The sequence below is a fragment of the Mustela nivalis genome, assembly GCF_964662115.1.
Source record: "Mustela nivalis genome assembly, chromosome: 13".
NCBI lineage: Eukaryota > Metazoa > Chordata > Mammalia > Carnivora > Mustelidae > Mustela > Mustela nivalis.
In genome coordinates this window covers 64,255,935-64,283,146 of record NC_139032.1, presented here as the reverse complement: position 1 = coordinate 64,283,146, position 27,212 = coordinate 64,255,935, and the positions used below count along the sequence as shown (strand labels likewise).

Below are 27,212 nucleotides of genomic sequence, written 5' to 3'. Positions count from 1 at the left end.
CGGCGAGGGCGTCTCTGCACCCTTCGCCCGCTTCGGCCGCGCCGCGAGGCCGACAGGAAGGCGCGAGCCGGGCGCGTGCGAGCCCAGGTAAGACCCCGCTCCCGGCCAGCCCCGCCGGGCTGCGCAGCCAAAGGGCGCATCGCATCGCATCGCATCGCCTAATGGCCGCCGACACGCTGCGAGGGCCCCTCGCGCGTTCTCCCCTCCGGCCAGCCGGGCTCGCCAAAGCGCTGCTGCGGCGTGGGGTTTCTGCGGGCGACCTCGGCGCCCGGGAACCGAGAAAGGGCGATCCGGCAGAGGAAGGCGTCCCTCCCAGCTCCCGGAAAGACCAGCCGAAGGGAGCCAGCGCGGCGATCGGAACCGTTAGCACCGACCTACGGGCCGGGAAACTGAGGCCCGAGCGCGATGGCGACTGCCCAAGGTCAGCAGCAGACGCTAGATCCGGGACTGTGGTCTTCCGCTCCCGTTCTCTTTCCTGGAGGAGTGGAGAGGACCACCCCCGCTAGTCATATCCTCTTCCTGGCGTCTGGGCGCGGGCGTTGCCGGTGCCGCACTGCGCCCGAAGTGCCCCGGAGCGAGAGCTCCTGCAGGGCGGGTGTGACCCTGGCATCCCCTGCTGGTCCCGTGCTGCCCCCGGGAGAAGCGCAGGGCCGCTCCAGTGATGATCTCACTGAGCGGCCCATTAGCAGAATCTGCAGGTGCGTGTGCCTGTGCGCACGTGTATTTCCCCAGGAGAACAGAACCTGGTAAGGGGGATAGATTTTTTAGGTGTGCATTTCTATCAGGTACTTTGGGAGGTGACAAGAGAAAACTATGGGTGCCTAACACCTAGCATTATTAAAATTACTGGAATTTTTTTTTTTTTGAAGGATTAGTGTATTACAGAGCATTTAGGAAACAGAAAAATGTAAAGGAGAAAATAAAGATAACTTAAAACTTCTTCTAGTTTGTTGAGATTTTATGGATATCGTCTTAAAGCTTTCTCTGCATACAAACATCTAAATAAGGTGGACAAAATTAGTATCTTGTTTTAATTTGCACGTCTGATTGCGCAGGGGCCACCGATACCTTTTCCTCTGTGTACTGGCTGTTTGCATTTGCAGGGGTGAACTGTCTTATTTCTTTGGCCCCACCACCCTTTTAAAAGGAATTTCTGTGCCCAACGTGGGGCTCTCGCCACCCTAAGATCACCCGTTGCACACTCCACCGTCTGAGCCAGCCAGGTGCCCCTCTTTTGCCTCCTTTTCAATTGGAGTGTCTTTCTGTTTCTCATTTTTTAAGCACTCCTTATATATTATGCATTAAAGAAATAATTCTGTCATTTATGTTGCATAGTCTTTCCCACTCTGCTTGATTGTTTTATCAGTTTTTCATCTTTGACCATACACAAATTTAACTTTTTCATTTAGTCATTTTTTAAAAAAGATTTTATTTATTTATTTGACAGAGATCACAGGTAGGCAGAGAAGCAGGCAGAGAGAGAGGGGGGAAGCAGGCTCCCCGCTCAACAGAGAGCCCGATGCGGGACTCCATCCCAGGATCCTGGGATCACGACCCCAGCCTAAGACAGAGGCTTTAACCCACTGAGCCACCCAGGCACCCCATTTAGTCATTTTTTGAATTAATATATAATGTATTATTTGTTTCAGGGGTACAGGTCTGTGATTCATCAGTCTTACACAGTTTACAGCGCTCACTATAGCACGTTTTTTTTTTTTCTTTTAATGGTTTCTGCTTGCAGACCTTGTTGAGAAGGGGCTTTCCTAAACCTATGGGCCTTTCCTAAAATATATAACTAATCTTCTTTATTTTCTTCAGGTACCTTTAAGCTTTTGTTTGAAAGTTTTAATGTGACATTTATTCTAAAGTTATAAAGTGGAGAGCTAATTTACTTTTCCTGAAGAGTTAACCAGTTGCCACAAAACTATTAAGTCTGTTTTTCACCCCGGATTTAAATTGCTTCATTACGGTAGATTGAGTTATTACATGTTTGTATCTTTGTGGATTTTCGCTTCTTTTTATCAGCATATTTTGGTGCTGGTGCCTTGTTATTTAAATTACTGAAGTTTTATGATAGATTTAAAATCTGGTTAGGCAGATTCTCTCTTACTACTCTGTATTATCATTTTCCCAGCTTTTAGAAAAATCAGTTTTTTTTTTTTAAGATTTTACTTATTTATTTGACAGAGAGAGATCACAAGTAGGCAGAGAGGCAGGCAGAGAGAGGGGAAGGGAAGCAGGCTCCCTGCTGAGCAGAGAGCCCAATGTGGGACTCGATCCCAGGACCCTGAGATCATGACCCGAGCCGAAGGCAGTGGCTTAACCTACTGAGCCACCCAGGCACCCCTAGAAAAATCAGTTTTATTGAAGTACAGTTTTCATGCAGTAAAACACATTTCAATGTATATTTTCATGAATTTTATCAAATGTAACCACCATCACAATAAAAAATTCTGAAGTGCAAAATTGATGTCATCATTGCCCAGGAGCCATGCTAATTTTTGATACATCCTCCCAATTTTAGTGTATATGCCAGCAAAGCGAGCATTTCCTAGTAGTTTTTCTTAGTATTAATCCCAGAAAATCTTTAGAATACTTTGGTCAAGTTAACTAACCTCTCCCTCCCTGTGCCACCAAAAGAAACAGACAAAATCCTGTTCGGATTTCTGTCGGATTTTGATAACAAGGGTCCTCAGAGTATAGGGGCCCTGAATGTCATGTCACTAACCCAGTGCCCGGCACAAGACTCAGTATTTGTTGAATGAACATTTAAAATAATGATCATAAAAGTAATACATAACTCTTTACAAAAGTGTTGAAAGGGGAGCCTGGGTGGCTCAGTCAGTCAGTCATTTAAGCATCTGCCTTGCTCAGGTCATGATCTCAAAGTCCTGGGATAGAGCCCCATGTTGGGCTCCTTACTGAGCAGAAGTCTGCTTCTCCCTCTGCCCTTTCCCCTCCCCCTGCTCATGCTTGTGCACATGCTCTCTCTCTGAAATAAGTAAAATCTTAAAAGAAAAAAAAAAGTGTCCAGGGGTGACTCAGGGGATTAAGCCTCTGCCTTCAGCTCAGGTCATGATCTCAGGGGCCTGGGATCGAGCCTTGCATCGGGCTCTCTGTTCAGTGGGAAGCCTGCTTCCCACCCCCCTTTCTCTCTGCCTGCCTCTCTGCCTACTTGTGATCTCTGTCTGTCAAATAAATAAATAACATCTTTTAAAAACGGGGGTGGGGGGTGTTGAAGCAAAACAGGAAGCTTCCATTCCTCCACACCTTCATCTCTCTTTCATTGAATTATGCTCCATATTGAAAATAGAATGACCAGGGGCGCCTGGGTGGCTCAGTGGGTTAAAGCCTCTGCCTTCGGGTCGGGTCATGATCCCAGGGTCCTGGGATCGAACCCCGCATCGGACTCTCTGCTCAGCAGGGAGGCTGCTTCTCTTCCTCTCTCTCTGCTTGCCTCTCTGCCTCCTTGTGATCTCTGTCTGTCAAATAAATAAATAAAATCTTAAAAAAAAAAAAAAGAATGACCATACTCTGTACATTTTTTTTGCAATTGCATTGACATAGTTTGCCTTATTTTTCCTTTAGACACTTAAAATCTGCTCAAATTGTAACAAGTTAATATAGATAGGGTGGTGGAAACAGCAAAACATTTCTTTCTGGAGGCTGAAAGTTTGAGATCAGGGTGCCCTGCTGAGGGCCCTCTTCCCAGTGTAGGGCTGCTACCTACTCCCTGTCTTCTCACTGGCAGAGAGCAGAGAGAGCAAGCCAGTGCTCTCCTACCTCTTCTTATGAGGGCACTAATCCCAACATGAGAGTTCCATCACCAAGACCTAATTACTTCCCAAAGACCCCATATCCACATATCATCACATTGAGCATTAGCATTTTCTTTTTAAATAAATTTAAATAAATTTATTTATTTATTTGACAGAGAGAGAGATCACAAGCAGGCAGAGAGGCAAGGCAGAGAGAATGGGGGAAGCAGGCTCCCCGCTGAGCAGAGAGCCTGATGCGGGGCTGGATCCCAGGACCCTGAGATCATGAGTTGAGCCAGAGGCAGAGGCTTAACCCACTTAGCCACCCAGGTTCCCCGAGGATTAGCGTTTTAATACATGAATTTGGGGGGAATGCATTCAGTCCCTAGCGGAGACCTAGCTAAAACTTTTAAAATGTTAGTATATTGAAAGCTTTCACTTCCTTTTTAATGGCTCCTGTGGTCCCTTTGTGTAATTATGTAAAAGTGTTTCCTGTTGCTGCGCATTTTCTTTCCCTGCAGTTCCTCCTTCCTTCTTTCTCTCCGCTCCTCCTCCCCTGTCCCTCCTCCCTTTCCCCTCTTTATCTTTTTCATATTATTGCAAATAAAACTGCCATGAGCATTCTTTGTCCATCTTTGGAAGCAAGTGTTGGTATTTCTGTGGGATAGATTCCTAGAACGAATTTCTATGTCAAGGGGAATGCACATATAAAATTTTTATAGATACTGGTTCAACTTTCCTTCCAAAGGTTGCACCAATTTTTATCAAGTGCCCGTTTGTTGAACTGGGCCACTCCCTCTTAAAGTAAATTGAACTGACTTTATGTTAAATGTACAGATTAATTCTGGAGAAAGAGATTTCTATCATCTTTCATTAGTGAGGCTTTTCAGCTGGGAAAGTGTTCTGTTTCTCTACATACCAAAGACTTTTTAAATATCTTTCAGTAGAATTTTATGTGTGTATATTCTGCCTATTTAAAAAATTTATTCCTAGGTCTTTTTTTTTATGATTTTATTTATTTATTTGACAGACAGAGATCACAAGGAGGCAGAGAGGCAGGCAGAGAGAGAGGAAGAGAAGCAGCCTCCCTGCTGAGCAGAGAGTCCGACGCGGGGTTCGATCCCAGGACCCTGGGATCATGACCCGACCCGAAGGCAGAGGCTTTAACCCACTGAGCCACCCAGGCGCCCTATTCCTAGGTCTTTTACCCCATTTTCATGGGGCTCTTTTACCCCATTAATTAATTTGGTCATTGTCTGATAAGGTGAAGCAATGTGTGTGTGTGTGTGTGTGTGTGTGTAATACTGTATATTATTTTTAAATATTTTTACATTATTATTTTTATATATTAATATTTACATTTGCATCCTGAAATGCTGTTACCATTTCTAATGATGTTTCAGCTGATTTTCTTGGGTTTCCAATCTCTGCAGAGATAGTATTGCATATTGGTTGAGAACATGGGTTCCGGAGTCTGTCTGCCTAGGTTTCAGTTTTCCCACCCACTTAAAAGCTTTGTTAACCTCTGGTACAATTTAATTCTGTCTTCAGTTTTTGCAGGTATAAAATGGGCTGAATAATAGTATTTCTCATAGGCTTCTGGTGAGGATCGATGAGATGCTTAGAACATTGCCTAGCACACAATACGTGCTCAATAGACATGTACAAATAAGTTGATCTCTGCACATTTTAAGGCCATGCTCTTCGCTGAAGCATTGAGACCCACAGAGGTCAAATGACTTAATTATGGGCATTTATTTGCTTGACAAACATTGAGCCTCTCCTATGCATAGAGTAGTACTCTGATGAGCCTACAAGGGATACCGAAGATAAATCAGACCGAATCCACTAACAAAGGATTTATCAGTCTAACTAGGGCATAAGTCAGGGGTCAGAAATAAAGCCATGGAGGGCAGCAGGCATTGTGAACAAAATATGGGCTTTGGAATTTCTCCCCTGTTTTAATTTCCTGCTTTCGACTCGCTAGCATTTATTTTAATTCCATTGCTATTCAAGAGTTGCTATTCTGGTTAAATCAAATAGATGTAAGAGTCTGTTACAGAACTTGGATATGTAGTAGGAGCTTAATAAGTGGTAGCTATACATAGATACAGTCTAACATAGCAAGTGATAAATGAATGTTCTGGGGGAAAAATTATGTAAAGGGGCCAAGCACTTGAGAAACAAGAGTTTATTTCTGGTTGGGGCAGATGAGGGTTGGTTTTTAAGAGGTGCCTTCTGAGCTCATTCTTGGGCGTTAAGTAGCCTGTGCGAGGAGAAGAAATGACTGGAGAGACAGTTGAAGCTGGGTCGTGAGGAATCTTGGCAAAGAAGTTGGACTTCATTCTGTAGTCATTGGGGAATCCTGAACGGTTCCACAGAAAAGAGCATCAGATGAATATAATGTGAAACATTACCATCATTTGCAGTGTCTTCTGTCTGACAAAGGGCTCTCATAGCCATTGTCTCATTTCATCCCCACAATGCCTCCATAAATGAGGTATTTTTTCACTTTCCTGTTTGACAGAGGCAGAATAGTCTCAGAGAAATGATTTCTTTACAAATGGACCTAATGAGTGAGTGTTGGGACCAGACCTGGACCGAGATCCATCCGCTGCTCCTTCTGGAAGCTGGAGGCCTAGTTAGGAGCCGGTTGCCGTCAGTTGGCTGGGGGGTGATGAGGAGTAACTAGGGCGAGGCAGTGAAGAGGGGCATGGCTGTGGGAGGACAGGAGAGAAGAGAGGCATCAAGAGGCCATGCAGTGGCATTGCTAGGGGGTGGGAAGTGACTGCATAAGGGTGAGAAGTCAGTGCGTACTGATCCTTTGGACTCAAGGTTCCTGGGAAGTGGTGTTGCCATTCATGTAGGAGAGAAGACTTGGGAAACCGTGTTCTTGACAGCTTCTCTCCTGACACTCAGCCTAGTGTACTGCTTCACATGCCTCTGCAACTCCTTCAGCTTAATTTTTATTTTATTTTATTTTTTAAAGATTTATTTATTTGAGAGAGAGAGAGAGACTCTCTAGCAGATTCCCTGCTGAGCGCGGAGCCCCAGGTGGGGCTGATCCCATGACCCTGAGATCATGACCTGGGCCTAAATCAAGAGTCAGCTGCTTAACCGACTGAGCCACCCAAGTGTCCCCAGCTTAATTTTTAAAAGCTGCAGTAAAATGCAATTGTCATTGTCACTCCATTTATTCATTCTAGCCCTATTTCATGTTCATGTCTTCGTCTTTGTCTTTTATTGTCTTTTCTGAGCCCTCCATCCGAGACACAGTAACAGACATCATCCAATTTAGAAAATGGTTGTGTTTCAAAGTGCACCAGTACGGTATAGATAAGAACTCAGTAATCATTACACAGTAGAATCAGGACTGTAATGGTGTCGTTGTTTCCGGGCAACCTCACAGATCCCAGTCAGTCCCCAGCATTCCTGGATGTGGTCCCGAGCTGGTGATGCCATGGGTAACTATGGAATTCTGGAAACAGACAGTGATAATGCACACGTGGTCCTACTTCTGTCCCACCCCCATATTGGGCTGGGAGTAGAGACTTCCTTCCCTCAAACTACCAATGCAAAATCCTGTTTTCAGGTAAATTATCCTAAAACCAAATCAGTAAACTGAAATAAATTATAGGAGGTCCTGAATACCACACCCCATAGTGCAGCAATTGGTTAAATCCTTTAAGAAGATGTTTTAAAAAGCAAACAAGGGGTGCCTGGGTGGCTCAGGGGGTTAAAGCCTCTGCCTTCGGCTCAGGTCATGATCTCAGGGTCCTGGGATCAAGCCCTGCATGGGGGGGGGGGGTTGTCTCTTGTCAGCAGGCAGCCTGCTTCACCCTCTCTCTCTGCCCGCCTCTGTACCTATTGTGTTCTCTGTCAAATAAATCAATAGAATCTTTTTTTTTTTTTTAAATCAATAGAATCTTAAATAAAAAGCAAACAAGAACATTGTCTTGAAGGCCTACCTAACTCCACGTGGCTGGATTTCAGGCCTACTAGTCAGTCATCTGATCATTGAAGGATCCGATCCCACCTCTCAGAGCCCACGATGGGTGTGCTAGATTGCATCATTGTTCCGGATACTTTCTGCCACTCCCTAGAGAGACGTGTATTTCTCTAATCATTAGCTTCAGGTTTGGCTATATGTCTTTCAGTACCCCTTCTTGCAGAAAAATTACATAACTCTGTTATCTTGAACTCAAGAGTTGTTGTGTAACTTGCGCTGGTCAATGAAAGGTAAGTGGACGTGATGTGTGTCATTTTTGAGCTGTGACTTTAAGAGCCAGCTGTGGTCCAATATCCGTCTCTTTCTCCTCTGCCACAAACCCAGCAGTGTCTGGAAAAGAGGCAGTGCCATCTACGTGGGTCCCGGAGTGCGAATGACAGGGAGCAGAGTCTTCAGTGATCCATAACGGACAAGTAACATGAGCAAGAATTAAACCTCTTTTCTTATGAACTCCTGAGATTTAGGGGTCATTGCTCTCATTTGTCCTGACTCATTCTGTGTATAGTGATATGGGGCCAGATGTCTTGTGAGTGTTTCAGAAATGTCCCAGACTCTGAGCAGATTGCTAGAGCCTTTCTCTTTTTTGCTGCGGGCTTAGAAATTGGCCTGCTGCTTTTGCTTCCCACTGAACCTTCATTTTCCCCTTCCTGTGCTCTGCCAGAGGAGTAAATTTCCCTGCCCCATTGCTTTGGCTGGTGCATGGTGAGTGGACTTAATCTATGGCATGGTTAAGTGAGGCTATGAATGTAGTTTCGTGTTTTGACTCTTGTGTACCTCTTGTATCCACCAAAAGAGCGTGCTCAGATGGCTGTTCCTTCTGCAACGTGACCTGGAACAAGAGGTACATGGAGCAGTCTGATTCTGACCCGCAGTCCAGAGCTGAACCCGGCTGAAGCACAGCAATCCACAGACTCGGGAGCAAGAAGTGCATGTCGTTATCATAAGCTCTGAAGGTCTGGGGTTGTTCGTCACCCCAGCAGAAACTTATCAGTGTAGGCAGAGACCATGTGCCCTCTGAACTGAATGAATCCCATTCCTTCCCTGATGGTCAGGAGAACAGCTCTCTCACACTATATTTTTTTTTAATTTTATTTTATTTATTTATCAGAGAGAGAGAGAGGGAGAGCGAGTGAGCACAGACAGAATGGCAGGCAGAGGCAGAGGGAGAAGCAGGCTCCCCGCCGAGCTTGGAGCCCAATGTGGGACTCGATCCCAGGACGCTGGGATCATGACCCGAGCCGAAGGCAGCTGCTTAACCAACTGAGCCACCCAGGTGTCCCTCACACTATATTTTTAAAGTAAGCTATTTCTGAGATGTTAATGATTTTATTGCCCCCAGTGGGGAAACTGCCTGGGATTAAAGGTCCCCTTGATGTCAACACCAGGTGCTGCAGTTCCTGACCCACCTGCCAGAGAGGAGAATCAGGAGCCTGGGGTCTCAGGGGGCAGGAGAGAGCCTGAGAACAGCAGCACAGTGGGGGCTCGGAGGAGACTCATATCTCCTTAATTTCTCCTGCGCCACACAAATAACAAAATCGAAGGAAGATCATCATGCTTGCTTGAAAAACAGCCTCAAGAAAATTTTCTCCTCTTGTATCCACCTGGAACATACAAGCCTCTTTTATGCAGCAAATTTGAAGCCAGCCCTGCATGCACGTCAGGCCCCTTAGCAAGATCCAAGAAAATAAAACAGGAAGCCAAGGACCTGGGAAGACTGGGTGCTTTTAGGTCCCCTCCAGTCATATGTGGATTTAAAAGTGTGCCCTTTGAGCACATTTTCCTCCTTTGGCTGCACAAATGATCCACTACACAAATGGTAGCATATATATATATATACACACACACACACATAAAATACACATATACACACACACACATAAAATACACATATATATAAATATATACATAAATACATACTTTTCTAGGTCTTTTTTTTTTTAAGGTTTCATTTATTTATTTGGCAGAGTGAGACACAGGGAGAAAAGAAACACAATCAGTGGGAGTGGGAAAGAGAGAAGTAGGCTTCCTGCAGAGCAAGGAGCCGATGTGGACTCAATCCCAGGACCCTCGGATCATAACCCGAGTCAAGGCAGACGCTTAATGACTGAGCCACCCAGGAGCCCCTGTCTTTGTTTTTGTTTTTTTTGTTTTCAAATCTAGCTCTCCTTTCACTGAAAATATATCTTAAAATTTTTCCATATCTGTATATGAAGAGTTTGCTTTTTTGAACTTTTTCTTTCTTTCTATTTTTTTTTTTTTTTTTTTGTGGTGAGGACACTTAAGTTCTCTCTTAGCTAATGTCAGTATTTTTTTTTAAAGATTTTATTTATTTATTTGACAGAGAGAAATCACAAGTAGATGGAGAGGCAGGCAGAGAGAGAGAGGGAAGCAGGCTCCCTGCTGAGCAGAGAGCCCAATGTGGGACTCTATCCCAGGACCCTGAGATCATGACCTGAGCTGAAGGCAGTGGCTTAACCCACTGAGCCACCCAGGCGCCCAGCTAATGTCAGTATTGTGTCTTAGCCAGCACAGTATCGGCAGCTGTAGTCGCCGGATTATGCATTAGATCCTCAGACCTTATTCATCTTTTTTTTTTTTTTAAGATTTTATTTATTTATTTGACAGACAGAGATCACAAGCAGGCAGAGAGAGAGGAGGAAGCAGGCTCCCTGCTGAGCAGAGAGCCCAATGTGGGGCTCAATCCCATGACCGTGGGATCATGACCCGAGCCGAAGGCAGAGGCTTTAACCCACTGAGCCACCCAGGCGCCCCCAGACCTTATTCATCTTTTTTTTTTTTTAAGGATTTTATTTATTTATTTGACAGAGAGAAATTACAAGTACACTGAGAGGCAGGCAGAGAGAGAGAGAGAAGGAAGCAGGCTCCCTGCTGAGCAGAGAGCCCAATGCGGGACTCGATCCCAGGAACCTGAGATCATGACCTGAGCCGAAGGCAGCAGCTTAACCCACTGAGCCACCCAGGCGCCCAGACCTTATTCATCTTTAACGAAAAGTTTATAGTCTTTGCCCAGCCTCTCCCGACTCCCATAGTCCTCCTCTTAGTACTCGGTAACCAACTGTCTATTCTGCTTTGACTTTTTTTTTTTAGATTCCACATACAGAAGGTACTGTGCAGTATCTGTATTTCTCTGTTTTATTTCACTTAACATAATGCCCTCTGTGTTCATCCCTGCTGTCCCAAATGGCATCATGTCCTTCCTTTTTTTCAAGGCTGAATACTATTCCATTGCATAGATACACCACATAGTCTTCATCCATTCATCCTTCCATCAGTGGACACGGGGTTTGTTTCCGTAGAGCTTCTGTGAAAGCTATATGGATTTTGAATAAGGCTGCAGTCCTGGATCTCTCTTCAAGGGAGGGATTTTTATTTCCTTTGGATAAATACCCAGATGGGGGATTGCTGGATCATTTGGTAGTTGTGTTTTTAATTTCTTGAGGAACCTCCATACTTTCTTCCTCCATATCTCCGTAGTGGCTCTACCAGTGTATGTTTCAGCCAACAGTATACAGTGTTTCCTTTTTCCACATCTGTGCTAGCATTTGTTATCTCGTGCCTTGTTGATAATAGACATCTTAAGGTCTGTTAAGGTGTCTGTTAAAGTTCTGAGAGAAATCCAGAACCTAGCTAGCTGAGGAACCCCTACTCACAGGAAAAATGAGATAATATCCACGTTGAAACATGTAGGAAAGAAAGGCTGAGACACAATCCAGCCATAAACCCCACCCCAATACAGTGCCCTACAACCTGGAGGGAACACCCCATGTCCGGCTTCTTCCTGAGGAATAAAGGGTTTGGGCCACATATCTAGCACCCTGAACTTTAAGACTCCCACTTGAAGGGTGAGATAGAGGAGTGATATTTTATTGTAGTTTCGATGTGTGTTTCCATGATGAATAGTGATGTTGAGCACCTTTTCAAGTAGATTTGTTGGCTGTTTATGTCTTTGGAAAAATGTCTATGCAGATCCTTCTTTGCCTGCTGAAATAAGTTGGTTATTATTATTAAATTGGGGATGATCATTTTTGCCTGCTCCCTGCTTGCTGGGCCCGGAGGGGATAGAGTCGGCAAGTGCTCATACAACCACAAAGAACACCTTCTTTGTTTGCCGTGGTCTTGTTGGTCTCATGGATGCAAGCCCCAGTGGCATTCACAGCTAGATCTTTGGGAGCACTGCTTCTAATAAATTGCTTCTTCTAACAAGTTGATTTTTATTATTGGTGTTGAGTTGTGTGAATTCTTTGTATATTTTGGATATGAACTCCTTGTCTAATAAGTGGTTTGCAAATATTTTCTTCTATTTTGTAGGTTACCTTTTCATTTTATTGATGGTTTCCGTTGCTGTGTGAAACCCTTAGCTTGATATAGTCCCATTTAGTTATTTTTGCTTTTGCTGCCTGTACTTTTGGTGTAAAAAAAAATCATTGCCAATACCAATGTCAAGAAGCTTACCACCTATGTTTTTCTAAATTGCCTTGGCTATCTGAGGTCTTTTGTAGTTACATACTAATTTTAAGATTGTTTTTCCTGTTTCTGTGGAAAATGCCATTGGAATTTTAATAGAGATTGCATTGAATCTGTAGATCATTTTGGGTAATATGGACATTTTAATATGAATTCTTCTAATCCACGACCACAGAATATCTTTCCATTTATTTGTGTCATTTTTAGTTCTTTCAACAATGTCTTATAGTTTTGAGCATACAGATTGTTCACCCCCTTGGTTAAATTTATTCCTAAGTGGTCTATTCTTTTTGATGGTGTTATAAATGGGATTGTTTTCTTAATTTCTCCTTGTTAGTATATAGATATGCAACTGATTTTTATATGTTGATCTCATATCCTGCAACTTTACTGAATTCATCTACTGGTTCTCAGTGTTTTGAGTCATATACCATTGGTGACTTGGGGCCAGGTGACCCAGGGGCCCATCACTCAGGTGTTGCTGCAAAAGCTGGGACATGAGGCCTGTGTAAAGCTCCTTCCAGAGAGATGCTGGTGACCTGGTTTTATCATTGGAGTGAGCCCAAGGGAGAAGATGGGAGAAGTGCCTATCGCTTCCCCTGGGTTCTGGGGAGAATCTCAGCCAGCTCCTAGGTACAGGCTAAGTGAGAAGCTCTACCCCCTGGCAGGAACTTGAAAAGTATGCAATCTAAACCCTTCCACAGAAAAACTGGGGATGATCATTTTTGCCTGCTTCCAACATGCTGGGCCCAGAGGGGATAGAGTTGGGAAGTGTTCATGCACCCACAAAGAATACCTTCTTTGTTTGCTGTGATCCTATGGTCTCATGGATGCAAGCCCCAGTGGCATTCACAGCTAGATCTTTTGGGAGCCCACCCCGGTTGTAGGACACTGTATTGGGGTGGGGTTTATGGCTGGAGTGTGTCTCAGCCTTTCTTTCCTACGTGTTTCAATGTGGGTATTATCTCATTCCCCTATGCATAGGGGTTCCTCAGCTAGGTTCTGGATTTCTCTCAGGCAACTTCTCATGGTGTAGCTGTACATTTTTTTTTTTAAGATTTTATTTATTTATCTGACAGAGAGAGATCACAAGTAGGCAGAGAGGCAGGCAGAGAGAGAGAGGAGGAAACAGGCTCCCCGCTGAGCAGAGACCCCGATGCGGGACTCGATCCCAGGACCCTGAGATCTTGACCTGAGCCGAAGGCAGCAGCTCAACCCACCGAGCCACCCAGGTGCCCTAGCTGTACATTTGATGCATCCCTGGGAGAAGAGAAGTTCAGGAGCCTTCTATGTTGCTATCTTGTCTCTTCCAAGTTTGCTTGCTTTTAATGGGTACTTTGTATTCCTGTCTTTGGATGGATCATAATTTATTGGACTCACTCTCAATTAATGAGCACTTGGCAGTATTTTGCTCTTACAAATGATGCTGCAAGTCATTTCTGACACATGAGAATACATATCTAGGAAGGAATGTTAGAAATGGAATTGCTGAGTCATTAGTGGATTTCTTAGGTATTCCCAAATTAATTCTACAGAGCTAATTCCCATTAGGAAAATACGTGATTGCCAGTTTCATAGGTCCTACTTTGCATGGGCCGGAGAGAGTGTATTAAAGGATGAGAAAAAGCTATCAATGTGAAGAAGCAGGGAAGGTGGGGGAATGAACTATTCCAAGGTGTGGGAGTTGTGAGAGCAAAGGCCAGGAGTTGGATAGGAGTGTAGCACAGTCAGTGTTTGGAAAGATCAGTGTGTCTAGAGCCACCCTGCTAGTTGGTGTTATGTGGCTATTGGTTACTTGAAATGCGACCAGTCTGAATTGAGATATACAATTCCTCATTTATAATTTTTCATATTGGTTTCATGTTGAAATAATAGTTCTGGAGTATTGTACTTAAGATCTGTTATTAAAATTAATTTCAACTGTTTCTTTTTACTTTTTTACTTTACTTTTTACCTTTTTTACTTTTTTACTGTGGCCGCTAGAAAATTTTAACTATCTCTGTGGCTCTTGCATCGTATTTCTATTGGAGAGTACTGGTCTAGAACAGGGATTGATGAACTATGGGCTGCTGGCCAGATTTGGCTTCCAGCTTGTTTTTATGTGGCTGGAGCATTAAAAATAGTTTTTATATTTTTAAAGAGTTTTATGGAAGAAAATGTCTAGAAAGAATATGCAACAGAGACAATATGTGGCCTATGAAATCTAAAATATTTTTTAATTAAATTAAAATTAAATTTTTAAAACATATTTTCTAAAATATTTCTAGCCCTTTACAGAAAAATATTGCCAGCCTCTGATTTTGAGTAACTTGAGAAAAGGCCAGTCGAACAAGATGACAGGTAAGGGCACAGTCCAGATCATAAAGGGTCTCGTGGACGATAATAGGAAATGAGGATTTTATTACCAGAGCAGTGGGAAGCTAAAGAAGGGCTTTAAGCAGGAGAGCGATAGCATCACATTTATATTTTTAAATCGTAACTATGCGCGTGCGCGCACACACACACACACACACACACACACACACAGAGCCCTTAAACATCCCACCCCTGGGACTGATCGGAGCTAAAGAGCGTCACATTCTTGCCTTACCAGAAACTGTCACTAGAAGATCGTGTCGAAGGAGTGTGGGTGGGGATTTTGCACCAAACACAGAGCTCTGCGTTCTCATCATCATCATGGTGTCATGTTTGCGCTCACCGTGTGCCTGGCATTCTCCAAGCTGCATGCCTTATCCCACTGACTGTATTTCGTTCCTTCTTCCAAGTGGGTGCAGCTCTCTTGGGTGACAGCAGACGCAGGGAGAACAAGGTGAGCGGAAACCACCTGAAAGACTCCATTCCTTACCAGGAATATAAGCTCAATCCAGTTTTGGTCCTTGGCTCCCGCTAGGAGTGATGTGTGTCCACGTGGTTTATTCACTCCGTTGGCCTGAGCCAACAGGGAGAAGCATCCCATCTACCGTACTCTGAACGACCTCAGACCCGTGGGCCTGGGGTTGTGTGCTTTCCAAACCTCTCCCTGCTATTCCCCCCTTCCGGTACCAGCCAGATCTCTTACTAGTACTGGGGTAGTCCGGCTCACCTCTGGGTCCCGCAGTATAATGGGCCGCTGAAGCTTAAATGAGACCTTTGATGAATTATTATGTCATCATCCTATAGAGAGAAGTGTGGTATTGTACATGGTTCTACTGGGCTGGACAGGTTATTGGGGCAGTGAAAAGTCCAGAAATCATTAGTGACTTGACATGGTGGATTACACGTGACTCCCCACCAGCCCACTCTAGATTGGGAAGCTCCTGGGAGGTGAGCAGCGGGAAGCACCACTCTTCTATGCAGTCATTCAGGACCTCAGGCTCCTGCCATCTGGTGGCTCGACACTCCTCCAGACCCCCACCCGCCCCCTGCAAAGTTGGCAAATGGAGAATGAGCAAGTCGGGTAGGCACATCTGCTCTCAACCGCTTTGGCCCTAGAGTCACACCTGCCACTTTGCTCATATTTTCCTGGCAAGTCCTAGTCACCGGATTCCACCTGAAGAAGATGGGCTAGGGAATATGGTCATTCTGTGTGCCCAAGAAGGGGAGGACACGGAAGTGACAGCCCGGGACGCTGTACCATAACTTCATATGGTGCCTGGGCGGCCCTTCCTTCAAGATAACTCACAAGCTAGGCGGTTTCTTCTAAATGTGTACACACTTTATTATGCTTCTGACATAAGAAGGTTTACCTTCTGTTCTTTAGACACCGCTTAGTTTTGCATTCACATTACTGCTGTTACACTGGCTTTGTCCTTTGAATTCTGTTTCTCGGTCTGAGTCTGTTTTCCCTCAGATCATTAGGCCTGCTTACTCCCAAGGAGGTATTACTTGAGTTTGTATGGATACTTTTTTATTTCTTTATTTTTAAAGATTTTATTTATTTATTTGAGCGATTAAATATTTATTTGGAATTAAATAATGAGTGATTTTATTTCATTAGAGATCAAACCGGCAGCATCACAGCCTGAGCCCTCACCCCCCCATCTCCCTGCCCCCCACACTTCAGCCTAATGTTGATAATGGGGACTTCGAGATCGGGACCTTGAGCGCCTTCGGGAAGAGCTGTATTCTCGACTATAACGGGGGGAGGGTGAGCGGCTCTGTCGGCTATACTGGCGTTCCCATTCTTCTCGCTCCTTCTCTCTACGTTCCCGCTCCTTCATGCAGATCTGGCTGGCCATGGCTCGAAGCTCGTCCTCCCGTTCCTGCCGCTCATGCTCCTGCTGGATCATCTTCTCCTGGGCCGCTTTCTTATCCGCCTTGAACTGAGCAGGGAGCCTGATGTGGGGCTTGATCCCAGGACCCCAGGATCATGACCTGGGCCGAAGGAGATGCTTAACTAACCGAGCCTCTCAGGCACCCCTGTATAGATACATTTTTTAAAAAGATATTATTTGTTTATTTTTTAGAGAGGGTGAGAGAGAGCATGTGTGAGAGTTGGGGGGAGGCGCAGAGGGAGAGAGAATCTCAGACAGTGCAGTAGTACGGAGCCCGATGCTGGGTTCGATCCCACAACCCTGAGACCATGACCTGAGCTGCAACCAAGAGTCAGATGCTAAACCGTCTGAGCCATTCAGGTGCCCCTATATGGATACATTTTTAAAAGTTTTATTTGGAGGCACCTGAGTGGGCTCAGTCGGTTAAGTGTCTGCCTTCAGCTCAGGTCGTGCAGGATCAAGTCTCACATCAATCAGCCTCCTTGCTCAGCGGGGAGCCTGCTTCTCTCATTACCTCTGCTTGCTGCTCCCCTGCTTGTGCTCTCTCTTTCTCTGATAAATAAATAAATAAAACCTTAAAAAAAAAAAAAAAGTTTTACTTAAGTAATCTCTACGCCCAACACGGGGCTCCAAGTGAGGACCCCGAGATCAAGAGTCACTGGCGCTTCCGACTGAGCCAGCCAGGTGCCCCACAGCTGTGGAGAGGCGACTTTTCACCCCCTGAGTTGGGAGTCACCTGTGCCTGACCTCCAGCCTGCACTGTGAACCATCACTGCCTGCAACATCCTTTCTGGACCAAGCTGGGCGCAGCTGTCTCTTCCATCTTCATTTCTTTTTTCTTTTTTTTAAAGATCTTTTTTTTTTAATGATGCTTTTTTTTTTTTTTTAAGATTTTATTTATTTATTTGACAGAGAGAAATCACAAGTAGATGGAGAGGCAGGCAGAGAGAGAGAGAGGGAAGCAGGCTCCCCGCTGAGCAGAGAGCCCGATGCGGGACTCGATCCCAGGACCCTGAAATCATGACCTGAGCCGAAGGCAGCGGCTTAACCCACTGAGCCACCCAGGCGCCCCCCATCTTCATTTCTGTCTATCCCTCCCTGCCTCATTGCAGAGCTGCTCATGGACCGTTCTTCAGATATTTCCTCCCCTCCCAGGTCTGGGGCTCTGGAGTTCATGTGCATATGGGAGATACTGGTCCCTGGGTTAGTGCTATAAAAAATAAAATGGGAGAACAATCAGGATTAAACTAAGATGCAGGGTTTTTTAAAGGATTTTATTTATTTGAGGGGCACTTCGGTGGCTCAGTAGTTAAAACCTCTGCCTTCAGCTTGGGTCGTGGTCCCAGGGTCCTAGGATCGAGCCCCACATCGGGCTTTCTGCTCAGTAGGGACCCTACTTCCTCCTCTCTCTCTCTGCCTGCCTCTCTGCCTACTTATGATCGCTCTGTCTAATAAATAAAATCTTTAAAAAAATTTTTTTTTAATTTTTAAATTTAATTTTTTAAAATTTTAATTTTAAATTTTTAAAAAAAAATGTTTAAAGATTTTATTTATTAGAGAGAGAGCGCACACAGGAGCAGGGGGAGGAGGGAGGAGCTGGTTCCCCGCTGAGTAGAGAACCCATCGAGGGACTTGATCCCAGGAGCCCAGGATCTCAGGATCCCGGGATCATGTGAAGGGAGACACTTCACTGTCTTAACTGACTGAACCACCCGGGTGCCCCAAGGTGCAGTTTTTAGTTGTATGAGATTAGAGAAATTAGAATGGAAGATCTTGACAAAGACATCTTAGAGAATCCTAAAGAGTCCTTTTCTTGTTTGGGATGTGCAGAAAATATAGTTTGCATAGTCTATCAATACACAACTTAACTTTGGAATTTACTTTAGAAGTGTATTTGCTTTGTGTCAAGTCTTCCTTTTTCATCCATTTTAAGAAGGCAGGTGTCTGTAGATGCTGCATTGAAATAAGGATCGTACTAGCCTACCCCGTGACTTTCTGGCACATTGTAAACCCAACCTACCATCTGTGGGTGTGGCAACTTGCTTGGATACACCAGGATATCCTCACTCATAGAAATAATGAAAGAATCTTGGGGATCACTGACGGACACAACCAGAGAGGAGCGTGCTAGAGAAAATACTTTGAAGTCTCTAGTAGCTACAGCCTAGAGGTAGAATTTCTGGGTTGATATGTGCTGCGTTCTGTGCCCAGGTTTTGTTTTGTTTTGTTTAAGGTCTCTCACCATCCTCTACTTGTCTCTGTCTAGGTTTGACTTGCGCTGATTTGGGCCTGCATTCCAGGATGGTTTGTTCTCGGGACCAGACCTGACCAGAAGTTGACCTCATGAGTGCATCAGCCCCTCCCGCTGCCATGCTCCTCCGGAGGCTGAGACGGCTCTCCTGGGGCAGCACCGCTGTCCAGCTCTTGATCTTAACGGTGGTGACGTTCGGCTTGCTGGCCCCCCTAGCCTGTCACCGCCTCCTGCACTCTTACTTCTATCTACGCCAATGGCACCTGAACCAAATGAGTCAGGAGTTCCTGCAGCAAAGTTTGAAAGAAGGCGAAGCTGCCCTCCACTACTTTGAGGAGCTGCCGTCTGCCAATGGCTCGGTGCCCATCGTCTGGCAGGCCACCCCCCGCCCCTGGCTGGTCATCACCATCATCACTGTCGACAGGCAGCCTGGCTTCCACTATGTCTTGCAGGTGGTGTCCCAGTTTCACCGGCTTCTGCAGCAATGCGGCCCCCAGTGTGAGGGCCACCAGCTCTTCCTGTGCAACGTGGAACGTAGCGTGAGCCATTTCGACGCCAAGCTGCTGTCTAAGTATGTCCCCGTGGCCAACCGCTATGAGGGCACTGAGGATGATTATGGTGATGACCCTTCGACCAACTCGTTTGAGAAGGAGAAGCAGGACTATGTCTACTGCCTGGAGTCCTCCCTGCAGACCTACAACCCAGACTACGTCCTGATGGTGGAAGACGACGCCGTTCCGGAGGAGCAGATCTTCCCGGTCTTGGAGCACCTTCTGCGGGCTCGCTTCTCGGAGCCGCACCTCCGAGATGCGCTTTATCTGAAGCTCTACCATCCCGAGAGGCTGCAGCACTACGTCAACCCGGAGCCCATGCGGATCCTGGAGTGGGTCGGTGTGGGCATGTTGCTGGGGCCCTTGCTGACCTGGATATACATGCGGTTTGCCAGCCGCCCCGGGTTCAGCTGGCCCGTCATGCTCTTCTTCTCCCTGTATAGCATGGGTCTGGTGGAACTGGTGGGCCGGCACTATTTCCTGGAACTGCGGCGGCTGAGTCCTTCCCTGTACAGCGTGGTCCCTGCCTCCCAGTGTTGCACCCCAGCCATGCTCTTCCCGGCCCCTGCGGCCCGCCGGACCCTCACCTACCTGTCCCAGGTGTATTGCCACAAGGGCTTCGGCAAGGACATGGCGCTCTACTCCCTGTTGAGGGCCAAGGGGGAGCGGGCCTACGTGGTGGAGCCCAACCTCGTGAAGCACATTGGGCTCTTCTCCAGCCTTCGGTACAACTTTCATCCCAGTCTGCTCTAGCGTGCCAGGAAATGCCTTTCTGAACGTGGCCGCTTCTCGATGATTCCAATATCGAGTTCTTTATTTGGACGTGGTTGCTTGCAATTATTATGTTGTTTCATGTTGTTAGGGATCTAGGCACTGAGACGGCCGAGAACACGCCTGTCAAGAAACTTGGCTTTGGTAGCTCTGGCAGGAGCGGTTGTCCGCCCCACGGCGGGAGCCCTCTCCCTCCACAGAGCCACGCTGGCACTTCAGTACCAGACGTATTCTGCAGTCGTCCTCAGCTCTGCTTTGTGAAAGCGCTCGTAACTGCCAAAAATATTGTGCACAAAGATATGACCGTTTTAGGATTTTAAGGGTAGAATTTGGTGAAAGGCAAGATACGTTCAAATTGGTTTCTCTCTCACTGGGCATGAGAACGGATTTATGTCTAGAATATAAGTCTGAAGAGGCAGGACCATATTGACAGGTTCTGTTTGTTTCTTTGACCTGGTCGGTAAAGGCTGTCGTGGTGCCTGGCGACTTGAAGGCAGACGATCTTACTTCCCTTATGTGGTGTTTCTTTTCCATTCATCTGTAGTGTGCTGATGGTCGGTATTGTTAGTGAGAACTTTGAGGCACAGCAAGGTCTGCAAGCGCCTTCTGGGTCATCAAGGTCAGATTGCTTATGTTCAGTAGTGATTTCTTATCGAATATTTCCATCATATTCTGATTCTTTGAAAATTGGACGTTGCAGAATGATGTAAAATGGGTGAGCTCTTTACTAACAGCATAGCCTTTTTCTGAATTTTGCTGGCTGACTGTTCACCCTCATTTGTTTTCCCTCCTTCTGGGTATCATGATGTTAGAGAAGGCAAACGCATAGACTGTGATGTGGGAAGGGCCTGAATTCTTATTTCAGATCTCTGCCATGTCCCAGTGATGTGCCCTTGGGCAAGTCATGACCACTCTGAGTCTCAGTTTCTTCACCTATAAAACAGGGATGGTGATACCTACCTTTGAAGGTTGCCTTGAAGATTAAGAGACAGAATGTTTGTAAAACACTCAGCAAGTGCTTAGCCCAGGGAAGGCACTTGGTAAATACCAGTTCTTTTTCTTTTCTGTGATAAGCTTATAACACTCAAGTGTATTTTGGATGGAGATATTAATGGTGTAGTTTCAAGTATGCCACAGGGTGTAGGGCTCCCACCCGGGGAGCAGCCATTCTGGACCAAACTGCTAGAATGAAGGCTGACTTGTCACTGTAATTCGTGAAGGAGATGTAGCTCAGCCATCACGTGGCGCCATCCCCAACCAAGCCAAAAATAATGGTTTGTTACAACTGGAAATGATCTGAGACTCCTCTTGAACTTATTCCAAGACGAGGTCTGAAAACTACTCTCCTCCAAAGTGACACTTAAATGTCCTTTGCCGATAGTGATCAAACCAGAGGCCAACGAGTCCCTTCGTGAAGCTGGATGTCTACATGGGAGTTGAAGCGTTGACGGGTTGTTTCAGCGCCATGTTTGTTGGCTTTTTTTAAATTTCCAATGAGCTTCCATCCGGAGATCCCCTTGAAAGCACTGAGAGAGTAGCTCATGGTGCCTGGAGTTCCACGCCATGCTTTGCAGGTGGACAAACTGAGATCAAGGGAGGTGAAACAGCCTTCCCAGGTTCGCCCGGCTGGACAGCGGCAGAGCTGGGGTGGGCACTTGGCTCCCATGACTTCCAGCTCCTGCCCTTTTCCCTTAACCACATTCACTTTCTAAGTATCTGTGTAGTCAATGTCTCTTTTGTAGAATCTGATTGTCACCTGGATGGAACAATGTCTCTGTAAGCTGCCATGGTACAAACTCTTTGTCCTGTTGGTCTTGGGGAACAAACAGGTCTATGTGTGTGTTGTTACCGTGAGATGTCATGTGTCACTCAGGAATGTCCAAAGTGAACGGAGCTGCTGGCTGACGTGGCAGGATGTTCAGATGCCGCTGCTCCACTCAACCTCTCCCGGTCACTGGCTCATCCCGTGTTCGGGAACAGAACCACCCCTGGCCTATACCTCATTAGAGCCTGTTGCAGTAACAATCAGATCTCCTCGGGAATGTTTTTTGCCCAGCAGCAGGAGAGTCACATCCAAGCTAGCCAGGCAGAAGATGGGGAATCATTGCTAGTTATATCTGTGCTTTTTTGGATTCAGTGGTCTACTGCATGCACATATCTCTTCCTTGACTTTTTCACCCAGGATGGCAAAAGCTATCCTGGTCTTGTCTAATTTCTCCCCCTTTCCATGAAGACGCTTTCCCCCAGAGATCTTAACTAGAGTCTGCTGTCTTTGGACATATGCAAGAGATGCAGGCTCAGTTCTGCTATTTCATCCCTATCCTCTTCCAGATCTCCCTCCCTCTTGTCCCTCGTTCCTAGAGTCCAGTTTTTGTATGCAGTCTTCGATCAGGACAGCTGACAGCTTTACACCAAAGCTGAAGTCTCATTTAATCCTAAGCAAGGGGGCTGGAGGAGAACTAAAGTCCCCTTTTCATTACAAAGGACACTGGTCACCAGAAAGGTGAAGGTCTCTAACAGACCCTGCACACCCTTCAGGGTTTAAATAATTGTCAGGCCTAAGAAGTTTTTTATTGTGACTGGATATATTTGCAGAGACATATCAGTTCAAATAAAAGCACCTGTTCCACTGAGGCATCCTGAGAAGACTTTTGTCATTCTCACTTATTTCAATGGATGAACTTTTTTTTTTTTAATTTTTTTAAAAGATTTTATTTATTTATTTGACAGAGAGAGATCCCAAGCAGGCAGAGGCAGGCAGAGAGACGGGGGGGGAGAGGGGGGATCAGGCTCCCTGCTGAGCAGAGAGCCCAATGTGGGGCTCGATCCCAGGACCCTGGGATCATGACCTGAGCCAAAGGCAGAGGCTTTAACCCACTGAGCCACCCAGGCGCCCCTGGATGGATTTTTCTAGTGTGAATGGTATCAAAACTACAAACACACACACACCCCATTTTGGAGTCCCAAGGTAACCATTCACAGTTATGGGCTGTTTGTTTAAAAATTCATAACTGATTTTGTTGTATTTTTAAAAATATTTTATTTATTTATTTGAGAGGAAGACAGAGAACAAGAGCACAACAGGGGGAGGGGCAGAGGGATAAGCAGTCTCCCTGTCAAGAAGGGAACCCAATGTGGGGCTCAGTCCCAGGACACTGGGATGATGACCTGAGCTAAAAGCAGATGCTTAACCAACTGAGCCGCCCAGACGCCCCATGATTTTGTTGTATTAAGTGGAAACATTTGAATTGTGCATTCTTTTTTATTGTTGTTTAAAGAAAAAAGGGAGAGAATACAACTGTGTAGCTGGAGAATATAAATCAGATTAATATGATGAGAGGCTTAATCTAATTTATCTTGGATACACTCCTTATTTGGTAGGACTTATTTAATTGGTAACTTAGTTCGGGTAGAGAGTCATTCTAATTGGAATTGATTACTGTGGGATTTTTATATGCGCTATGTTACATTGTGAGTTACAGTAATACATGATATGAAGTTGGCTAATTTTAAGTCACATGAACCACTTGAATGTTTTTATCCCAACTATAATGAATTTGCTGAGAAATGTTCATTAACTGGCACTGGTTTTTGGTTTTGTTTTTAGGTTGGATTTTATTTGGAAAACCTTTGGGGGCTATGTCAAAGATGATTGAAAATGTAATTAAAAAGTACTTAATATATATATTAGAACTGCAGTGGAAATGTGCTAGTGGCTTCCAGCTCACTCCAGGACTTGGGTTTTGTGAGTCATCACTCTTAAGAGTGGGGATTTTTGGCTTAGATCTTAACAGATTTTCTTGATCTTTCCCCTAACATCCTACACACAAATGTGGATGAATGAACTGATTCAAAAGAGGCATCTCTTTTAATAATTCGGTGTAAAAACAGATGGAAATCCAAAGCCAAATGATGACTTTATCCAAAAGAAGCAAGGAACAGATGGCCTAAGTATGTAGGAATGGGGTAGCTTTAGGATGTCCAAGAGATGGGAGAGGAAGACAAAGATGTAGAGTAACGCAGAGGATCTCTCATTTGTCCCCTGTTCTCTGTGTCCCAGACTCCGTATGTAATAAATTCTTTAAAAAAAAAAAAAAAGATTTTATTTTTAAGTACTCTCTACACCCAACATGGGGCTCAAACTCAAAACCCCGAGATCAAGAGTCACATGCTCCACTGTTGGAGCCAGCCAGCGGCTCCTGTAATTAATTCTTCCTGTGTGTCCCACTGTCACGGAATCTTTATAGGACCAGCCTATGGAGAATGCATAAGAACTAAATAATGAATAGTCACTGTTCTAGAGAATTCATTACTTTGCTAGGACCTGCCTTCCTACTGCATTTAGAATAAATTTCAGACCCCCTACATTACCTCCCAGGCCAGATGGAATCTTGCCCCTGTAGACTGTCTGACTTCATGTCTTATTACTACTCCTCTGTGTGTCGTCCAGGCTCTAACCATGCCAGCTTGCACTCATTTGCTTAGACTTGCTGCCCTGACTCTTACTGCAAGGCCCTTGCATGGCCATCCTCTCTATATGGAACACTTTTCCTTTGGCTGAATCTTTCCTAGAATTCAGGTCTCAATTTTAATCCTTCCCAAGAGACTTTCCATCCTCTCTAAAGCAGTCTTCCCCCTTCCCGACCCCCAGGCCCATCTATCACTTACCCAGTTTGATTCTCTTCAAAGCTCTTGTCGTGACCTGAAATTCCCTTATTATTTTGGGATATTTCCCCCTCCTTCCCCCTCCCACAGGATACGAACTTCCCAGTATCTGGAATCTTCTTTTTCATTTATTGCTGTACACCCAGATCCTGGAACAATACCAGACGCATAGTAGGAAATGAATGAATGAAGAAGGAAGGAAGGAAGGAAAAGGGGGGGGGAAGGCGAGCAGGAAGGAAGGAAGGGAAGAAAAAGAAGGGTTGAAAGGGTAGAGGCATCCACAGTGGAACTGCCTGTGGAAAAGAGGAATACTAGTAGAAGAGAAAAGGGGCTAGGGAAGAAAATTTAGGGGAGAGAGAGTGCAGTCCAGATAGTGAGGGTTGGTTATGATGTACAATTCTGAACCCAGTGAAAAGAAGCTTTTTACGTGCATTCCGGGCAGAGGGAATGACGAGCATGAAAAGGAACTTTTTTACATCACTGCACGATTGCTTTTTGGGGTTTTTATGGTTTTATTTCTAGTGTGTGCATTGGGGGTTCTGTGCAGGGAGGTCCTGCGTGTTACCATCAGGTGAAGGCTGGGGATTTTCCTTTCAGGCCGCAACTGCCACATCTTCAGGAATCGAGACAGGAATACCATGTGTGGTGGGTCCACGGCCTCTTCTAGGACATTTAGGCCAAGAGGCTGGAAAGAAAGTGACAGAACAATCTCCACACTGTATGGGTGAACTCAGGTTAGAGGGGGTCAGTGGCTCTGGGTGGTAGGAGTGGCCCTTGGCAAAATGTTACATGATTTAACACAAACCAAGAACAGAGACGTAAACCTTCCCAGAGTTGAAATGTAAGGAACAGGCCACTCCTAGAGGATCATTTTTTTGGTACGTGACTTTTGGGTTATTTTATGTTGTATTAGCATGGCTTTGTTTAAATGGGAATTCTCCACAAAAAACGAGTCCTCTGCAAAACTAATAAGCTGGCAACATTTTAAACAAAGAATGGTTTTATTCAGAAAATGATATAAGTTCTGGCATTGTTGTGACCCTAAGACCTAGTTGCTTATACAGTTATCAGCTTATACTTTATTTTTTTAAAGATTTTATTTATTTACTTGACGGAGAGTGAGAGCACAAGCAGAGCGAACAGCAGAGGGAGAAGCAGACTCCCTGCTGAGCAGAGAGCCCGACATGGGGTTTGATCATAGCCTGAGCCAAAGGGAGACCCTTAACCAACTGAGCCACCCAGGTCCCCCTAGAGGCCCATAGTTTAGAAATCCCAAGTCAACTAGTCTGTGTGAATTTCTTTCTGGCACCATGTTTGGGCAATTCCTCTTATCCTTCTCAACCATACTTTGCTAGCCCTAATACCTCCACAATCCATAGCCAGCTAGGGTTTACCAGACAAAGGTTGGCTTCTATCTAACTCCTCCTGCAAGGGAGTTTATGATAAAGGAGGCAGGGTTCCAGGAATCTACCCGTGGGGTGCTCTCCTTTTGAAAAAGAGGGAAAAAAACAACTAAATTTTGAAAGCTATTAAAAATAAAAAAAGAATGGTGTGTGTCTATCACATTCACAAACATAGTTCATATATTATTCTGCAAGGAATTACGTCAAGCAAAGTAATCATGTAAATCTTAAATATAGCGTTTTATCTCCATCTTAATAAATGCCTAAATCACATAAGCAATATTCATTCAGATGACTCAAGTTGTTTTATTTTAGAATGTTTTCCCAGTTTTACTGAGAAATAATTGACGTATATCACTGTATAAGTTTAAGGCATACAGCATGCTGGATTGCTTTACATATATTATGAAATAAGTACCACCATAGGTTCAGCTAACATCCATCTTGTCATATAGGCACAATAAAAAGAAAAAAAAAAGACAAGAAAAAAAAACATTTTTTCCTTGTGATGATTTTCTTTTTTATAATTTCACTGACCTATTAGCTGAAACACCCCACTTTGCAGAAACACACTCCCGTATTTGAAACAGAGAAAGCTTTGAAGAGATTGGGATCACATTATTTTTCATTTTACTGGTTAACACCAGAGGAAGAAAACCGTTCTAGCCAAATTAACCCCTACAGTCGCACTTAAACATGAATCTTCACACTAAGGCAGAGACACACATTAAAATTCACAATCACGTCTACATCAGGAAGGTGTGCTGCAAATTTGGCGGGTTGGTTTCAGTGCGGGAGACGGTTATAGCAGATGAATTTAGCTGCAAATAGCAGAATCCAGTCTCCGAGGGCCTCAGGCAATAGTGATGTTTGATTTTTATCACCTAATAAACAGTCTGGAGGGGCCAGGCTCTATAGTGCAATGGTGCCATTCAGGACCCAGATTCTGTCTCTCCTTATCTGCCGTCTTTTGCCATTGGCTATCCCCGCTTCGAATATGAAGTCCTCACAGGGTTACATTCAAAGATGGAAGAGAATGGGGTAGGGAAAAACTTCCTCCTTGTGA

At 45.0% G+C, this 27,212-nt stretch overlaps 1 protein-coding gene across 3 annotated transcripts; it reads left to right on the top strand.

Moving 5' to 3' along the window:
* PGAP4 (post-GPI attachment to proteins GalNAc transferase 4) lies at positions 1-26,432 on the top strand. 3 transcript variants are annotated; one of them, XM_082696788.1, is made up of 2 exons: positions 1-87; positions 18,772-26,432. In XM_082696788.1, exon 2 carries the CDS (start codon positions 18,849-18,851, stop codon positions 20,058-20,060), a length of 1,212 nt encoding a protein of 403 aa, XP_082552914.1. In that variant the 5' UTR covers positions 1-87; positions 18,772-18,848; the 3' UTR covers positions 20,061-26,432. The 3 variants fall into 3 exon arrangements, with proteins under 3 accessions (XP_082552914.1, XP_082552915.1, XP_082552913.1); XM_082696789.1 differs by having other exon boundaries at positions 86-746; XM_082696787.1 differs by lacking the exon at positions 1-87 and adding an exon at positions 94-421.
* The last annotated feature ends 780 nt before the right edge of the window (positions 26,433-27,212 follow it).